This window comes from Zeus faber, assembly GCF_960531495.2.
Source record: "Zeus faber genome assembly, chromosome: 7".
Taxonomy (NCBI): Eukaryota; Metazoa; Chordata; class Actinopteri; order Zeiformes; family Zeidae; genus Zeus; species Zeus faber.
This window is the reverse complement of record NC_137203.1, coordinates 27,885,519-27,902,212: the sequence shown is the minus strand read 5'-3', so window position 1 is coordinate 27,902,212 and position 16,694 is coordinate 27,885,519. Positions and strand designations below refer to the sequence as shown.

General features: G+C 37.9%; 1 protein-coding gene across 1 annotated transcript in view; it reads left to right on the top strand.

The window, feature by feature from the left end:
• hk2 (hexokinase 2) overlaps window positions 1-16,694 on the top strand; it is a 75,501-nt gene that overhangs the window by 29,403 nt on the left and 29,404 nt on the right. The window contains exons 2-5 of the mRNA XM_080003566.1: window positions 3,591-3,753; window positions 8,774-8,922; window positions 9,071-9,190; window positions 11,604-11,699. Coding sequence (XP_079859692.1) covers window positions 3,591-3,753; window positions 8,774-8,922; window positions 9,071-9,190; window positions 11,604-11,699 — 528 coding nt within the window. The remainder of the gene's footprint in view (window positions 1-3,590; window positions 3,754-8,773; window positions 8,923-9,070; window positions 9,191-11,603; window positions 11,700-16,694) is intronic.

Genomic DNA, 16,694 nt, shown 5'->3' with positions numbered 1-16,694 from the left:
GTTCTGGTTCTGCTGCAGTCTGGATTTTAATGTACGGTAGTTTGATAGGTTGCCCTGAAATACGATAATTTCCTTTAATGAGACCTTTTACGATTATTTGGTTTTCGGCATCTGGCAACACTGATGGGTATTCATAATCGGTGGGCAGCCTCCTCACTCTTGGCTTCAGTAGGAGAAACACTGCACTATAAATAAAGCATTAAGTACATAATCTATACATTAGACATTTTGGACACGCAATTTGTTTCACTATGTTTTGTGTTACAGTCCTGAGATTTAATCAATATCATTAAATGTTGTTGCAAGTTTTGCATTGAGGTTCACTGTTCCATGTTATTCACCATTATTCAATTTCCAAATTGAGTTGAATTGAATGAATGAATGGAATTCAAAATTTCCTTTCCCTGTATTACCCTGCCCAGGGTATGAATGTATGTTGAAAAATTAAAGATGTAAACTTGAATTCACCCTCCCCTTGTGTTGCCACAATGCAGTAGCAGACAGCCAAATTTTGTAATTATCCATCAAATAAGTAAATTCCCCAAGCTCTGCGTTCCGTCATCTTTATTTACACTTGCTCCCATTTACATGCAATTAACATAAAGCACAGTGTCGTAAAATATTGGAGAAAAGCAGTGAATGTGTGAATTTGAGAGCCCCGACAAGTGCTTCCCATGCTAGGCCGCGTTTTTGCTTTTTTGATTTTAAACTATTTATTAATTTCAATATACAGGAAACAAAGGGTGAAAAATTAATACCGTATACTGCGGTATTTTGGTAGGTACTCTACTGGGTTATTTCATACCATACCTCTTTTATCCTTGTTTATCTAAACTTGCCGTCTCAGTGACAACCATGGGATTATATTGATTCACTTTGCAATATACAGTATGCCCTCACTCTTAATTTACAATTGGTTGGAATTTAAGTCGTTTGAAGGACAAAATGCTGAAGGACATAGAATATAGATCTAATGAAAGGCTTTTCAAAAATGACACATATTGTAAGTGAAATGTCTTATAATAAAGAGAGAATAACATTTTCTTCAAACCCCTCCCACGTCAGAAAAACCTTCAGCTTTCATTGTACAAGAGATGCGTGCTGTGTTTTACTGTGAGGCGCAGTGATTTGTTCACAGTACATTGTGCGATGTTGCTTCTACATTCCGACATATCGTGCAAATGTCGTAAATGTCGCTGCTATTCTTCTGCTCATCCGCCATATTGGAGCGGTCAAGATCCGCTGGGAAACAAATACAATCTGTATTGAGAGATGAAGACTTCTCTACAAAATAGACTGGTAACTCGAGTAACTCGCTTAATTCGTAACCAATTCTCATGCAATTCTGTTTGTTATAAATGTGATAAATTGAACATGATACTGGAATGAAATTCAGTTACTGGGGGCAGATCTAATAATAATTTTTCATTCACTAACCTGTTTAAAGGAAGAAGGTACAGTGGTCGTATGTCGAAGCAATTTTTCCCATATAAATTAATGGTAACTCATCTGATTTGTTCCGTACACCTAAACATAATAAATTTACACTCGATTTTAACCTTTTTCACATTAAACCATACTGGAAGTTATAAACAATAAGTAAGCATTATGAAAAATAATAAATAACCGTGTACAGTAATTTAAATAGGCATCTTACCTTTTTTGTGACGACCGATGGCGTACTGGAGACGAAGAGTGTGGAGGAGGAGATAAGGGGTTACTGCATGGAGGAGGAGGTTGAAGCCCCCTCATTAACATTTTGCGATTTTTCACTTTTAGATATCTTATTTTCTTCCATCACTTATTCATTTGGCCTTTTTACACCACTTTGAACCTCACTTTTTCTTTAGGTGGCGTTCAATCAACACTTGCTTTTGCCTACGCTTTTGAATGGCTTTAAAATATGACACAACATTATCATTACACAAATTAAGTTGACAACTTACCCCTGCTTTATTTGGGTGATGTTTTCTAGCAAACTCCTGAAATTTCTCCCAATTCTGAAAGAACGACCGTAAATCGACATTTGATATCACTTCCTCTACCTCCTCCTCCGAAGAAACCTCTTTCTCCAACTGCCTCACTTGTTCTCCTTGCAGCTGTTGGAGTTCCTCCGGCATTAGTTCGTCGTTGTGCTCTTTTACCAGGTCTTCTATGTCGTCTTCATCAATTTCAAGGCCCAGGTCCTTGCTTATAGAGACAATGCTCTCCATAACCTCAGATTCCTTCTGTGCTGGCTCAAATCCCTCAAAGTCACATTCAGGAACGATTCCAGGCCAGAGTTTCTTCCATGCAGCCCTTAGGGTTCTCTTTCAAACCCTTTGCCAAGCCAAGCCAAGATGTTGTAGTGGTCCCTCCAAAAATCCCTAAGTCTTAGGTTGGTGCTTTCCATGATGTCAAAACATCTTTCAAGGAGGGCTTTTGTAAAATGTTTTTTGAAGTTGGAAATAACTTGCTGGTCCATAGGCTGCAATAATGGTGTGGTGTTGGGAGGAAAGAACTTTATTTTCATGAAGCTAAATTCCTCACACAACTCAAGTCCAAGCTCTGGAGGATGACAGGATGCCTTATTGATGAAAATTGCGGCATTGAGAGGCAGATTAATTTCCAGAAGGTACGTTTTGATTGCTGGACAAACAACTTCATTCATCCACTCCCTAAAAATAATGTGAGTGACCCAGGCCTTGTGATTGGATTTCCAATAAACGTCAAGTTTATTCTTCTGTACCTTGTACTTTTTGAATGTGCGTGGATTTTCGGAATGATAAACCAACAAAGGCTTAATCTTCAGGTCACCACTCGCATTCACACAAACACAAAGTGTGAGACGATCTTTCATGGGCTTATGGCCGGGCATTGTTGACTCTTTCCAAAAGAATCCAGTTTCATCGCAGTTGAATACCTGCTGAGGGATCAAGCGATTTTCATCAATTAATTCCTCAAATTCCTTAAGGTATTCTTCTGCTGCCGCTTTTCTGAACTGGCTGCCGTACATCGTCACCTTATTGAAGGAAAAGTTTGTTTCTGCCTCTAGAATAAACATTTACCTTTTGAGCTTTGCCTGACTTGCCTGCTTGTGTGCTGTGTACAGCAATTATTGGACTACAAATTCTATATGTCCTTCTCAGAGTCCTGCATTGCCACATGACTTTGCCGAGTGTGTTTAGCAAGTCAGTGAACGTTGTGGGTATTTACCTTGAGACATCAGATGCTGTGAAATCTCGCTGTGGAATCTCCTGTAGCCAGTACGATGGGGCTTTAGTCTCAACAGCTACGGGGAAAGCGTCTGCTGTCTCAGAACTGTTTTTTTGTTTTCCCTCCAGCAAAGACCTTAGTGCAGCCACCCAAGCAAGATGGTTGGTGGGTTATTTGGAACTAAAACTTTTGCTAAGCTTTTGTTGTCTTCATGGAATACAAAGTCACAGCACAAGACCTGACCAAACATTTTCAACCTAACAATGCTTCTACACCTTCAAATTTTCCACAGAAGAACCACATTATGACATTGATGTGGTAGTTGAATCGTAACTTTTCAATTCAAGGTTACTATTTAAATAAACATACCTGCCTTCTTCCCCGTTGTGTTTTAGGTGGACAAATATCTGTACCACCTTCGGCTGTCTGATGAGAACTTAGTCGACGTGTCGGTGAGGTTCCGTCGGGAGATGGACAGAGGCCTGGGCCGTGACACCAACCCCACCGCTGCTGTGAAGATGCTGCCCACGTTCGTGCGCTCTACTCCAGATGGAACCGGTTAGTGGACTGTCGGAGATACATCAGTATCATGTGAAACTGCTGTAATACAACAGATTTTATTTCACTATCAATCTTAATGCAAGCCCGCCCCAAAGGTGGCCCCTCTTTTGTTCTGCCAGGGATTTTTACAAGGAATAGATTTGGCTAATAGTAATATAAATAAGATGATGGTTTTGTTTGTGTGCCAAACTTGGAGAGCAAAAATATATATCAACTGAGAGGACAACCTAACATTATGCCAAAATCTTAATAAACAGCCCTACATGGACATTCAAATAAGAAAGGTGGGCTTTTTATGGTTAAAGCATATACTTGAGTCTTTGAGATTTATTATAAGAAAGCTAGATCTCTATGATCTCGATAGATCTTAGATTTGTAGGACCATTGTTGTATTTTGTGTTGCTGTCCACTGCCCACTATTAGGTTTAGCTTTGGCCCCACGGAAAGTGAGGATTACGACCACCAAACGGCAACTTCGCAGCTGGAACTGCTGGTTAATAAAGTGCGTTGTTAAATGTATGTACTGTATGTTGTGTATGCCTATTTTTCCACCTGTCAGCTCTGATTTAGCTTGTGCCTGAAAGTTATTGTACAGTAATGCTCTGGGATGGTGACTGGGGAAGACAAATTCTGTGAAGTTATTTCATAACTCTTGATAAGTTTTCAGATCTTCCGTCTTCAGTACATAGACCTTAAAAGAAAGACCATCAGGATATATTTATTTTCGCCCTTTTGGGATGCATCGATTGTGAAATTCTGGGCCAGTACCGATATTTAAAAACAATCTGGCCAATACAAAGTTTTTTTGTTTGTTCATTTTTTTTTTGTTGTTATTTATTGCCCCTTTTGTGCCAGGGAAACAAAGACATTTTCATCATAAACAAATACTGAACTATCTTTAAATGAGCACACTTTCAATCATACAAATGTATTGTTGTATGAAACAACCTTTAACATAAACTTCATTCACACGACAAAGATTATTTTTGTGAAAAATAACTGTTTTAAAAGGCCTACTATCCAACCTACTCAATGAGAATATTTTTTCAGTACTTGCATAGCCCAACAAAAACATTTTTATAAACAAATTATTTAAATGTCATAAATAATCAAATCAAATCAATCATCAAATTTAAAATAATGAAGCTTCTTCATTATAACCTTCTTCATAATAACCTGCAAATTCATGGTCACAAAATACACTGGTACGAAATGCCAGCTGAAAGTACCATCTATCTATCTATCTATCTATCTATCTATCTATCTATCTACCTATCTGAAATTGTGATTTAATTACAGAAATCAATCAATACAGAACAATACGTACATTTATTGGATATTCAAACGAGACATCCCTCGGATTAGACTAGATATTATGACCTTGTGTTTGTGGTTCTGTAACCACCCCCCCCTTTCTCCCCTCTCACTCACTCAACATCCACTGACACACAGCGGTACTTTATTATCCACCGAGACGTAACGCTGCATTGCTGAGGTAAAATGGGAAGTGGGGGAATAATAATCAAGCACAAAAATGTAACTGTAATGTTAAAAATAATATCAAACTTTGGTAAACATGTTCAGTCGCTTTTCAGCTTAATTGGCCACGACCGGCCGATCAGTGTCATATATATCCGTGAAATTAAAAGCCCAATAACGTTCTCACATACTCGTAAAAATGATCTGATACTCACACCCGATACGAACATAATGTAACGCAGTGGACGCTCAATAAAGAGACTCAAAGAAAGAAAATGTCAACTGTTTGGAGGTATTTCAAGGTAAACAAAGAAGATTAGATAAATTATTTATCTATCACCTAAAGTGTGTGTGTGTGTGTGTGTGTGTGTGTGTGTGTGTGTGTGTGTGTGTGTGTGTGTGTGTGTGTGTGTGTGTGTGTGTGTGTGTGTGTGTGTGTGTGTGTGTGTGTGTGTGTGTGTGTGAGAATATTCCAAAATGGTGCAGACTGCGTATCTATCGCTGTCACTACAGTAGTGCGTCTGCTCTGGTTGTTCCTAGTGCACCAGCTCCACTCATGATGAAAGGTTTGACTGTTTTGAGACTTGGTTCTTGACAAGTCCCTCAGTAAAACAAGTTGTTCAATTTAATTCATTTGGTTTAATGCACAGTGAGCGTAGGAGGATTTCCAGTAAATGAGAGTGAGGAGAGTCGGCCATTTATTATTTTTATTTACAATAATTGAAATTTATTTTGGAATCACAAGTACCATATAAATATAACAGAAAGGTATATTGGCACTTAAACGTGAAAGAGAGATTCATTTGAAGTTTGAACTGGATATTTCCATGTTAGTTATTTGTTGCATCCGGTTACAGGTTGCTTTATACTGAAATTTAATGACCAGTATAAAGCTCAGTGACCGTTTCATGTTGTATTTTATTTTATTGGAACTCTGTGACAGTTTCATCTTCTATTATTGTTCCATAGTGAATAATGAACAGTAATAAACACACAATGTCAAAATCAGCAATCTCACTATTGTTGTAACTAAGAATTGCAGTGGTAGTCTGTATGTGCAGCTGTGCTATCACATCAGTGTAATCAACGTATTTGTCATTGACGTACAGCATATATATCCAACGAGACCAAATGATATCTCAAATTATTTCTCCGATCACGGATATGAACTCAAAATGATTGGACGACAATGCAAAAGTTATTTGATTGTCAATGTTTTATTATCAACATACAATTGAATGAAAATCCGAATCGGCCGAAATCTGAATCGGCACGTTAAAGAAAAAATCGGAAATTGAAATCGGCCAAGAAAATTGCAATTGGTGCATCTCTAGTTGGTAAACGTGTTCAGTAACTTTAGGAGATGATGCATTTCAAGGGGTATATGCTAATGAGATGAATTTGTATACTGTATATAGTTAGCTGTAGTAGCTCGCTTACGATGTAATTAGCCTTGTTACGAGGCGTCTACGGTGAGAATAACTGATGGAGTCATTGAGCTGCAGTAACTTCAACTCCACAGAGACGCACTTGTTACACTATTGTGGTTCTCAAAATATTTACCCAAGGTTGGCAGGTCTATGAAAGATCTTTCCAGTCCTATCTTTTAACAATTCATTTCATATCCATTTTTAATACATATTAAGGTTATCAATATTTTGAATTTAGTTGTGGTTGTGTTTAGGTGCTGTTTTTTCTTCTGTGGTTGAGTCACATAATGCACATTTTATTGAAAATAGCCTATAAAGTATTTTGTATCAGTGTGTTGTGTGAGGCCTGTCACGATATTTATCATATTGACTTATCATACAATATTTGGACATGACCTTGATCAGTTTTCTGACCTCTATAATTTCCCTTTGTGTTTACATGCGTGTTTGTTTATACGGCGGCAGAGGGGGTGAAGTTTTTTCACAGCAATGGGGAGTTACGCCGCTACTCCAATTATGTACATGACGAAACCTAAACAGTACCTCAGCAACAGAAGAATCCTCCAAAATCGTGATCTCCTCCTTATCTTTTGGAGTTCACAGTGACCACGATCATAGTCCCTGGCTGAGTTTTATCTACACTAGAATTCACTGTGGACTTGCTGCTGTCACGTTGGAATGTACAATAAAAACAACTTGCTGCTTTCTGCTGCTCGTAACATGAGTCTGTTTTTTATATCCATAACTACTCTACTTATATTTGGAGTTATGTAAAAAAAATTTGGACTTGAACTTTTGATTTGTTAGAATATATTTCTTGATAATTGACTTTGAACAAAAGTGCCAGCTAAATTATGCAATGTAGTCTAAATGTTGTACGTTTCAAAGTTAATAAAAACATTTTATGGAAGGAATTATGTGTCGCAATTCACAAAAACATATAATGTAATGAGATAGGTTTTGCTGTTATTTCTGGTCGTGTTGCTTCACACACACACAGGATGACACGGGACAGGATGTACGGACTTCTTCTGTTTTGTTCAATTAGGAAACTGAAATAAAAAAGAATATGGCTGCCCCCTGATAGTCGACAAGTCGGAAACCAGTCAGTCGACTGAGATTCTTGAAGTCGTGCAGTTTATTTTTTTTGTTTTATTTTTTATTTTTTTTCAGACAGTGTGTATTACAATAACAGGATAAAACAGTTTGAATCTTACAAAATGCAGAGGGATCACATTTCAATTATCAATAAGGGGAATCATGAATTTATTTTTATATTTGTGAATCCTGCGTGTCTGGACACAGACCCGGGCACGGCTGTTCGTGCGCCCCGATCGGCAGAGAGCAACATCGAGACCCGAGCCCCGTTCCTCCAAATAAAACAAATTAAAACAGTGTGGGCATGGAGGAACGTGGCATGACTCGTAGACTGGTTAAGATTATTTTCTGTCCATAATGCATGGCGAGGGGGTGATCCGGTAGAAAGAGTCACCGAGAAACTATCCCCATTACGAACGGTTTTGTTCCGTAAGGAGATGTAAAATGAAAACACACTATTGTGGCACGGCGATCGAGGGCACCCCATCGGTGGCTTGACAGAGCTCTTTTACCCATCATGACATTCTTCTTGTGTGACACCATTGTAATGAGAAACCTTTTTATAGGCCATCAATTAAGACTAAACCAGCTGATATTAAGGGGATGGAGGATTGTTACCTAAAGATTTCAGCTGGTTTCTTAGCTTCCCATGCCTTTTTGCACCTCCTATTCTTCATGTGTTCAATATTTATTCCCTGTGTCATTCCACTTTATTACACATAACATAATTTATGGACATATATGTTTTGATTTCTTTGTATGTGTAGGATTACTTGGGTTGTTACCGACATCTGGTAAAAATTTCATGTCAATAGCCCCATCAGAAATACATTTACCGAGAAAAATGTTGACGTGTTTAATACTTATTGCCCCCGCTGTATTATCATTAAATCAGTGGCAAAAAAAGTCTTTAAATGAGAATATTGTTATCATCCAACAAAATGTGTTATCTTGACAGGTCTAGTTGTGTGTTCACAACAACTGTGTCGTCTGTGTGTTTCCGCTTCAAGAAAAAGGTGACTTCTTGGCCCTCGACCTCGGTGGCACCAACTTCCGGGTGCTCCTCGTCAGAGTGTCATCCAACGGGAAGCAGAAAGTTGAAATGGAGAATCAGATCTATGACATTCCAGAGGACTTGCGGAGAGGCAGCGGATTGGAGGTCAGAGGCAATAGGCAATAAACACTGAAGACAAAAAGCCAATCAGTGTAAAGCTAATTGTATTTGACATTTGTACTAGGCCGCAGTCTCCCGTACTGTTTTCCTGCACAAGCCTGATAATGAAACTGACATTTTCCATCTCCTTTAGTTGTTTGACCATATTGCTGATTGTCTGGCAAACTTCCTGGACAAATTGGGCATTAAAGAGAGAAAACTGCCGCTGGGTTTCACTTTTTCATTTCCCTGCCAACAGACTAAGCTGGATGAGGTAATCAATGTGTTCCTATTCTTCTCTCCTTTTTTAATTGTTTTAACCACTGCAGGACAGTAACTGGTGTCAGGTTGCCCTTTGCAACAAGATTGAATCAATTGGCAACCATTTTGTGGCCTCCGGTTGCTCCCTTTGGCAACCACTTTTTAACATAAAAAATAAAATGAATTTGTTGTATTATTACTATTATTAATTGTATTAGTGATATTTCAATATTGCTGTTACAGTCTGTCAGTCACCCATTTTAGGATTTATTTTTTATTTTATTGTTATTTTTTTATCCGTCCGAGAGAACGACACCATCCGCAATCGATTGACTAGTGGTCTCGTTCTCTGATATTATATTAGAACTAAGACGCGGACGCTCTAGTCTCTGGTTGAAAGCGCTCCAAAGTGATGTTGTGTTCATGGGCTCGGAAAACTATAATGCGTGTGGAATAGAAGTGATCCATTCACGGCATCGCTGTACAGTTAACTAAAACTTAACTGAAAACTAAAATGAGGTGTGAAAAAATATTTTAGTTAAAACTAGACAAAAAAAACGAAAACTAACTGAACCATAATTTCGTCAAATTTATCAACATATGGCATACAGAATACAATTACCAGTTCTTATCTTTGTAGACAGACACGATTAATAATTGTCATGGCTCAGGCCTCATCTGGTGGAGAGCAGATGGAAAGATACAAATTAGAATGTAGCATTGATAACAATGAGGGGACAAACAGGACTGTTGAGATTATTATTGTCTGTGGAATGCACATGCATAAACATGTGGGTGTAAAAGAGTGACAGTGATACAGGCTTATTGTGATCAGACCAAGTGTGACCAGAGGAGTTACTGTAATCAAAGCTCTTGCCGGTCTTGACTTGTTTCTTCCCCTCTGAAGATTCAAATTCTGTATGTGATACTCTACAAAAAAACTATGAAGACTTTTGGTTGGTAACTGTTATAAAGCTTTTTAAACAGCATTTTTTATAAGCTGACATATAATTGCATAGTATCTTAATTACTCGAAATATAAGGTAACTAAAAATGGCAACCATATTTTCAGTCCTGGCAACCAGAAGCTGATGCCTGGTTGCCAGCCTGGCAACCACTTTTAAATGTTAGTGTTGAGCCCTGCACTGTAATTGAAGGCCGGACTGATGCCACCTGGTTGGTTTGTCGTCTTTAATCCTGACCACGTACATCAGACTGCCATCAGAGCCAATAGTGGATTAAGTAGTTGTCTTACTTTAATACCAAGTCATATGAAAAGGCAAGCTCTTACATGAAGCGTGGGAACTTTTAATTTTAAAACTGGTATTCAGCCTTTTCAAAATTGAAAATGGCTAAATTCAACACCACGGTTTAATTGAGTTAAACACAGACATTGCCACGTCTGGCTTAAATGAACAATAATCATCATTATTTTTAAAAATAACAACGGTATTAAATCATATTGTCTTAGCTTGCTAGTTCCACCAATGAATGTGAAACAGGAACCTGCTGAAATTGTTGGCCCAAACAATAGCCAGGCACAATATCTTTTGAGATAAAGATCAATAAGATGTTTTCGTTACGAAAATGTAACTACTCAATTGCTGTAGCTTGCTCAATTACACTGTTTGCATTCTTTGATCAGTACAGGGTCACTGTGGTCGAGGGACACTGCAAAAGGTACAATGATGGCAAATTAGACCAATCAGCCAGGCCATGGGTGTTTCCCTAATGGAAGATTAACATTGGAAGACGAATTTGAATAGTTTTCAATATTCATCTTTTATCTGTCCTAAAACGACACCATCAATAGATTAACTAAGGGAACAGTCTCCTGTCGCTCTACCCCTTCTCTCCCTGTTTGTGCTTAGCCATAGAGGTGAGCCTGTTTGTTTTTAATACAATTTTCCAACAATTTAATCCATTTTGGCTCATTGTGAAATCGTTCTGACTTTTGTAATTGTTTTGGATTATACAAATTTTGTGGCCTTCCTGTAATCATCTGGCGCATGCCTGTAAGTGTCATACAATTACTAAACATTTCCATGATAGTCCTCTTAGATTTAGAGGGGGAATGTACAAATGAACTGTTAGTTCACATTGCACACACATTCAGGGTTGCATGTCTGTCAAAACGATATTGTTTACAGAAGGAGAAATGCTTTCCATGCTTCAGACTCTGGGTAAAACATATGTTCTGACATAAATAGTTGGACGCTAATCCACATTGATGCTTGATCACATCACAATTTGTTTACTTGCAGTTCTGCAAACACAAAGACTTTTTAGCCAGGATTTAAAAAAAAAAAAGACAAATATAGCAAGAAGGAGTGAGCTGTCAATTTGAACATTCTTAAGAGACTATGTTCAAGGTTTTCTCTTCTGGTTGGGTGGTGTATCTTATATCTGTGTCCCCCACTGTGCAGAGTTTTCTGGTGTCCTGGACAAAACGTTTCAAGGCCAGTGGAGTGGAAGGAAAGGACGTGGTCAACCTCCTGAAGAATGCCATTCAGAAGAGAGGGGTAAGCAAAACCAGGAGTCATACGCATAACTGCTGGATAGATTCAAGATTCAAGACATTTGTTTTGTCACATACATAGCAAACGTTCATACACATGTGACCCACTGCCGACTTTAGGTACATTTGGGTTTTTTTAGCATCATTTGAAAGTGAAGAATCAGAGCTTCTAAACAAGGTGTCACTTGTGCAAATCAAGCAAATACTTTTCAAGCTATGAGGTGTTAATGACAAGGGTGTGGCAAACTGTGTTTCTGAGATAATCACCTTCAAAGTTTTCCCCCACACCTGGCTTCATTCAGCAAGCTGCCAGAATGCAAATGGGGCCGGACTAACAAAACCACATTGCTACTTGTCACACGGCCGCTTAACACCCTTCTGAATGGGGCAATCTCTGCATTGTTCTTATGTTTTCAGGGAATGTTGAATAGGGTCATCGACACACTACATCTTCTGATTTAAAAAAAGAAAAGACATGTTTTATAAAAGTGGAATTATTTAGGTGTTTAAAAGTGCGGACAACACAACAAAATGTAGAGTCTATCAATAACACAAGTCTCTGTATATCAGCCTAGGTGTGTCTTTAATATATAAATGCGTATGTCAAATATCTTCAAAGTTCTTGGAGTTATTATGTGGGCTGTACACACCCTATCTCAGCTACACTCTGTTTGGGCCTCTTTTCATTTTAATTTCGCCCCTGGCTGCATTTGCAGGGAAACTTGAGAATCTTGTCCATTACTACTTGTTCATAATCTGCATCACCAACCTCAACGGACTTCATCACGTCACCAACTTCTTCCGTTGTAACAACAACGGACGTATCGTCGGGCTCTTCCGGTGGTTCTTGAAAATATTCAGTTTCATCGTCACATTCAGGTTGAAATCCGCTGTTTGAAATATTGTAATTATAATAATGAAAAATAAGTCCGGGATAACGCCGGGAATCAGTTCCAGCGACGCTGTCGTTCTCTGCGTCGCTGTCGGAGAACTAACTATCATCGCGGAAAAGGTCCATCACGCGGTGCTTGCACTGACTTGGATCTATGGCACTGGTCAGATTAAGGTCCGCGATATGATTGTGATCTTCCGCCACCCACTTCTCATGATCCATAACAACACACAGTTTAAAGTTTTCACAGACAAGTGAAACCGGATTCTTGTCTTGTTTACGGAAGTGATGTCAGCTTGACTTCTACGTTGGTATACACCCCCTACACAATAATGTCTCAATGTGTGTGTTAAAGTAGTACAATTTAAAGGTTGAGCTCTCTCAAAAAGTTTCACATTGTGATTTCACATCACATGGAATATGGACGAATGATCTTCACCAGGACGGTCGCTTTAAAGGAAACGATCAATCGGCGTTGTTCACACTATTCAGCGTCTCGGTGAATGAAGAACGAAGTGAACTTTGTTTCCCCATGTAATCTAACGGGAATATTTTACGCTACGGTTTAACATTTTTCTACGATTTATTAATCAAACCCGGTTTTGAAAATACATTGAGAGAAAAAACACAAAGGAACACGAATCTGGAAAAATCGAATTTTGCAATTTTATTCGACTTAATGGGCTGCTCCTGGCGATTTCAGAAATGCAGGACAATGCGGGTTTTGCTGCCGTGGGTCACATATGCAGTGAAATGTCATTGCAACGTACCTGGAGTTTTCACACAATAAGCTGTAAAAATACTAAAATGTGCATTATCGACACAAGGAGCTTGCGCAGGCGACCACAATGGCTGGCGCCCCAATCGTGATTCTGGGTTCTATAATTATATAATAGTATTATTTTCTGACAATCTTGAATCTTGACCTAAGAGCTTTTCTGTCAGGAAATGGAGAATAATGTGGGGCCATTGCCTGTAATGTCAGGAATGACAGTATGGCTTTTTCAAATAAGAAATTTAAGGGCGCCATTAGTCACATGTCACACGCATTTTTGGGCTGTGACATGGCTTCAAAGTTGGTTACCAGTTATTTATTTAATTACCTTTTTTTTTTTGCAGTCCACCTCAATGCTAATAATAAATTGTTAAATGATCCAACTGCACATTTGTCAAAGCATAAAGAGATAATGATAATGATAATAATAATAGCATAAATTATTCTGTGAACCACATTCTAATCAAATATGAAATAGATTTTAGAGTTAACTAAGACTAGTTAATGATCGGTATAGCTTTTATTCACACTCTACCTACCCACCCTCAACTAAAATGATCTTCTAAATGCATTCTACTTTATAAGTGTTTGGCAGTCATTTATTTCAATAGACGTACGCACACTGAACAAGTGAGTATTCTTCCAAAGGGAAATCTGAAAATGTAAAATGACCTTGCCTTAAAATGACCTTTGCTTTAAAATGTGGATGCAAAATTGTGTGTGAGCTCCAGACTAACCTTTTCCACGAGTAGCACTGGTACTCCCTACTGAACATTTTAAGAGCACCAGCACAACATTTAGCAGCTCCACTGAAATCGACATGCAACACAACACATTCATATTTTTTTCCATCTTAATGGTATTAATGATAAATGCTTTGGCTAGAAATACACAATTTACAGAAAGTTTTATTTTACAGGAAGTCACAATTTTGAAGTAGTCCTTTAACAGAAAAAAACGTTAGTTAAATTGTCCTTTTCTCATCAAATAATTAATAAATGTAAACATAAGATATGTGGTCAGTACATGACTGTCATCCACAAAAGAAAGATGCATCACGTGTGTGAGCTGAAATGTATTATTTTTTCTAAAAATGTTGCTCGCATGCATCTACGTACATCCTCTTTGCGCACACAAGTGAATGAGCTTTGTCCGTGCTCCACTCTGTGCGCTCTATTTTAGTTTTTGTTTTTTTTCTGGAGCCTTGGATGCCCACTGCTTCTGAAGAAATGTTCATTGTTGTGCACTGGTTTCTCCCGTCCATTTCCACTTTAACAATCCCTTTGTTTCGCATTCCATTTTTTTTGCTATCACAACATTGGACATTCTTCTGATTCTTAAAGGTATAGCGGCAGAGCTTAACTGCCTCCATTCTTTCATACCATTAGTTTAATTGATATACTCATCACTTGTAAAGACTCTTTCCATTTAAATTCATTTCAAATCTATAGACGCATACAGTATAATCTCTTAAATTCATACATGTTATAGTAGAACTACACCGGCTACCTGGTGAAGCGTCCCAGACATGTCGATGTTGTCGTAGAGAGAGGATTATTGAAAACCTGAGTCTGAAATTGATTTCAGAATTTCTAACACACAGTTTCATAATAAGTTTTACATCTGAAATACCACCAATGCATTTATTTTTAGGGTTCCACTGCTAGCAGGGAAACCTATTGTAATTGCTTGAATTCATATTATTATTATTATTATTATTATTATTATTATTTTATTCACCCCCCTGTATTTTGTCCAAGAACTCATCCATACTCATCCATAAGTTTTTGTCCATTTCGGCACACCTATAGTCCAGGCCACGTAGACCTGGACACAAACAGTGGCACTAATTGGCCCATAGGGGGCGCTATAATATGTGATCGCCACGTCCCAACCGGGAGCATTTCGCAGCGCTGAACTTCTGGCTGTGTGAAAAACATAATCTCTGAATATATTTTCAAAACTAAGTTGGATTTCTATATATAAGATAAATATGAAATTGTTGAGGCTATGTGCTCCATTAGCATTAGTTGAATTACTCACCAACAAGTTATTGAACACCTTTAATGTAAACATGCATATCAAGATCATCCTTTGATATTGCGAGTGATGTCAAGTCAGAATGTGAGCCGCTTTGATAAAAATAAGGTTATAAAGCGTATGGCATGAATGCCAACACAGCATCTTGTTTGATTTAAAAAAATAAAATAAAATAAAAAGTTATGCTCTTGGTTCGATCCCAGGCTCCTCCTGCTAGCATGCTGTAGTGTCCTTGAGCAAGACACTTAACCCCTAATTGCTCCTGATGGCTGCGTCCGTCGGTGTTTGAACAATTGTAAGTCGCTTTGGATAAAAGCGTCTGCTAAATGTAATGTAATGTAATGTAATGCTTTTGCGCCTCAGAGGGCCCAAATAAGAAGAGCTGACGTCACTTCCGTACGCAATGTTTCGAAGAAACAACAAATAACAATCAGGAGCAAAAAATTCACTTCTCCGTGAAAACATAATCTCCATGGTTTTATGAGACGAGGGTGGCGGACACTCTCAATTATATGGCCGAATATCGCCACTCTCAGGAAACTGAAATTCCCAGAATGCAAATGGCTGGGAAGACCTTGCGAATTGCATTCTGGGAATTGTTGGCCCCTGGTGATAGGTTTTCATGTGCGCAATCTAAAATTTGCTTCATTGTAATTAAACAATAAATGCGGGAAATTGGAATGTTTAGAAATTACAGAATAATAGAGTGGACATAATAGTATAGGGAGCATGAATTTAGAATGAAAAAAAAAAAAACTGAAACATACAATTAAAGAATTGACTTGAATTATGCATTTTCCAATTTATTTTTTTATAAATGATGATTCAAATATTATTTCAGAAAAACATTTAACATTATCTCATTGAAGTAGTACAAGACTATCCAAATGTAACCATTTAAAGCACTAATTGTGTTTTTAAATGTGTATTTTGTGCTGCAAAAGTCTGGAAATGCTTCTAAAACTTTAAAGCCTGATTTCTCAGAACTTCTGTTATCAAAACCTTCATCTTTAATAAGTCATAGCTTCCAAAATATTTGCTTGATTCCCACAAAACCTTGCTCTGATTCTACATTTTCATATTATGTGAAAAAAATGTCAAATTTCGAAATGTAACCCCAAAGTATGCGATGGGTCACATTATGCATTCTAAGTCAAAGGCTCATTGCTGCCACCACGTTGTCCTAGCAAAGTGGAACTTGATACACTTATGCAGCTGGACATTCTGAACATTTGTGCAATTGGGATCTCTTTTTATTTTTTTATTTAAATTTTTTTTTTAACGTGTGCTGT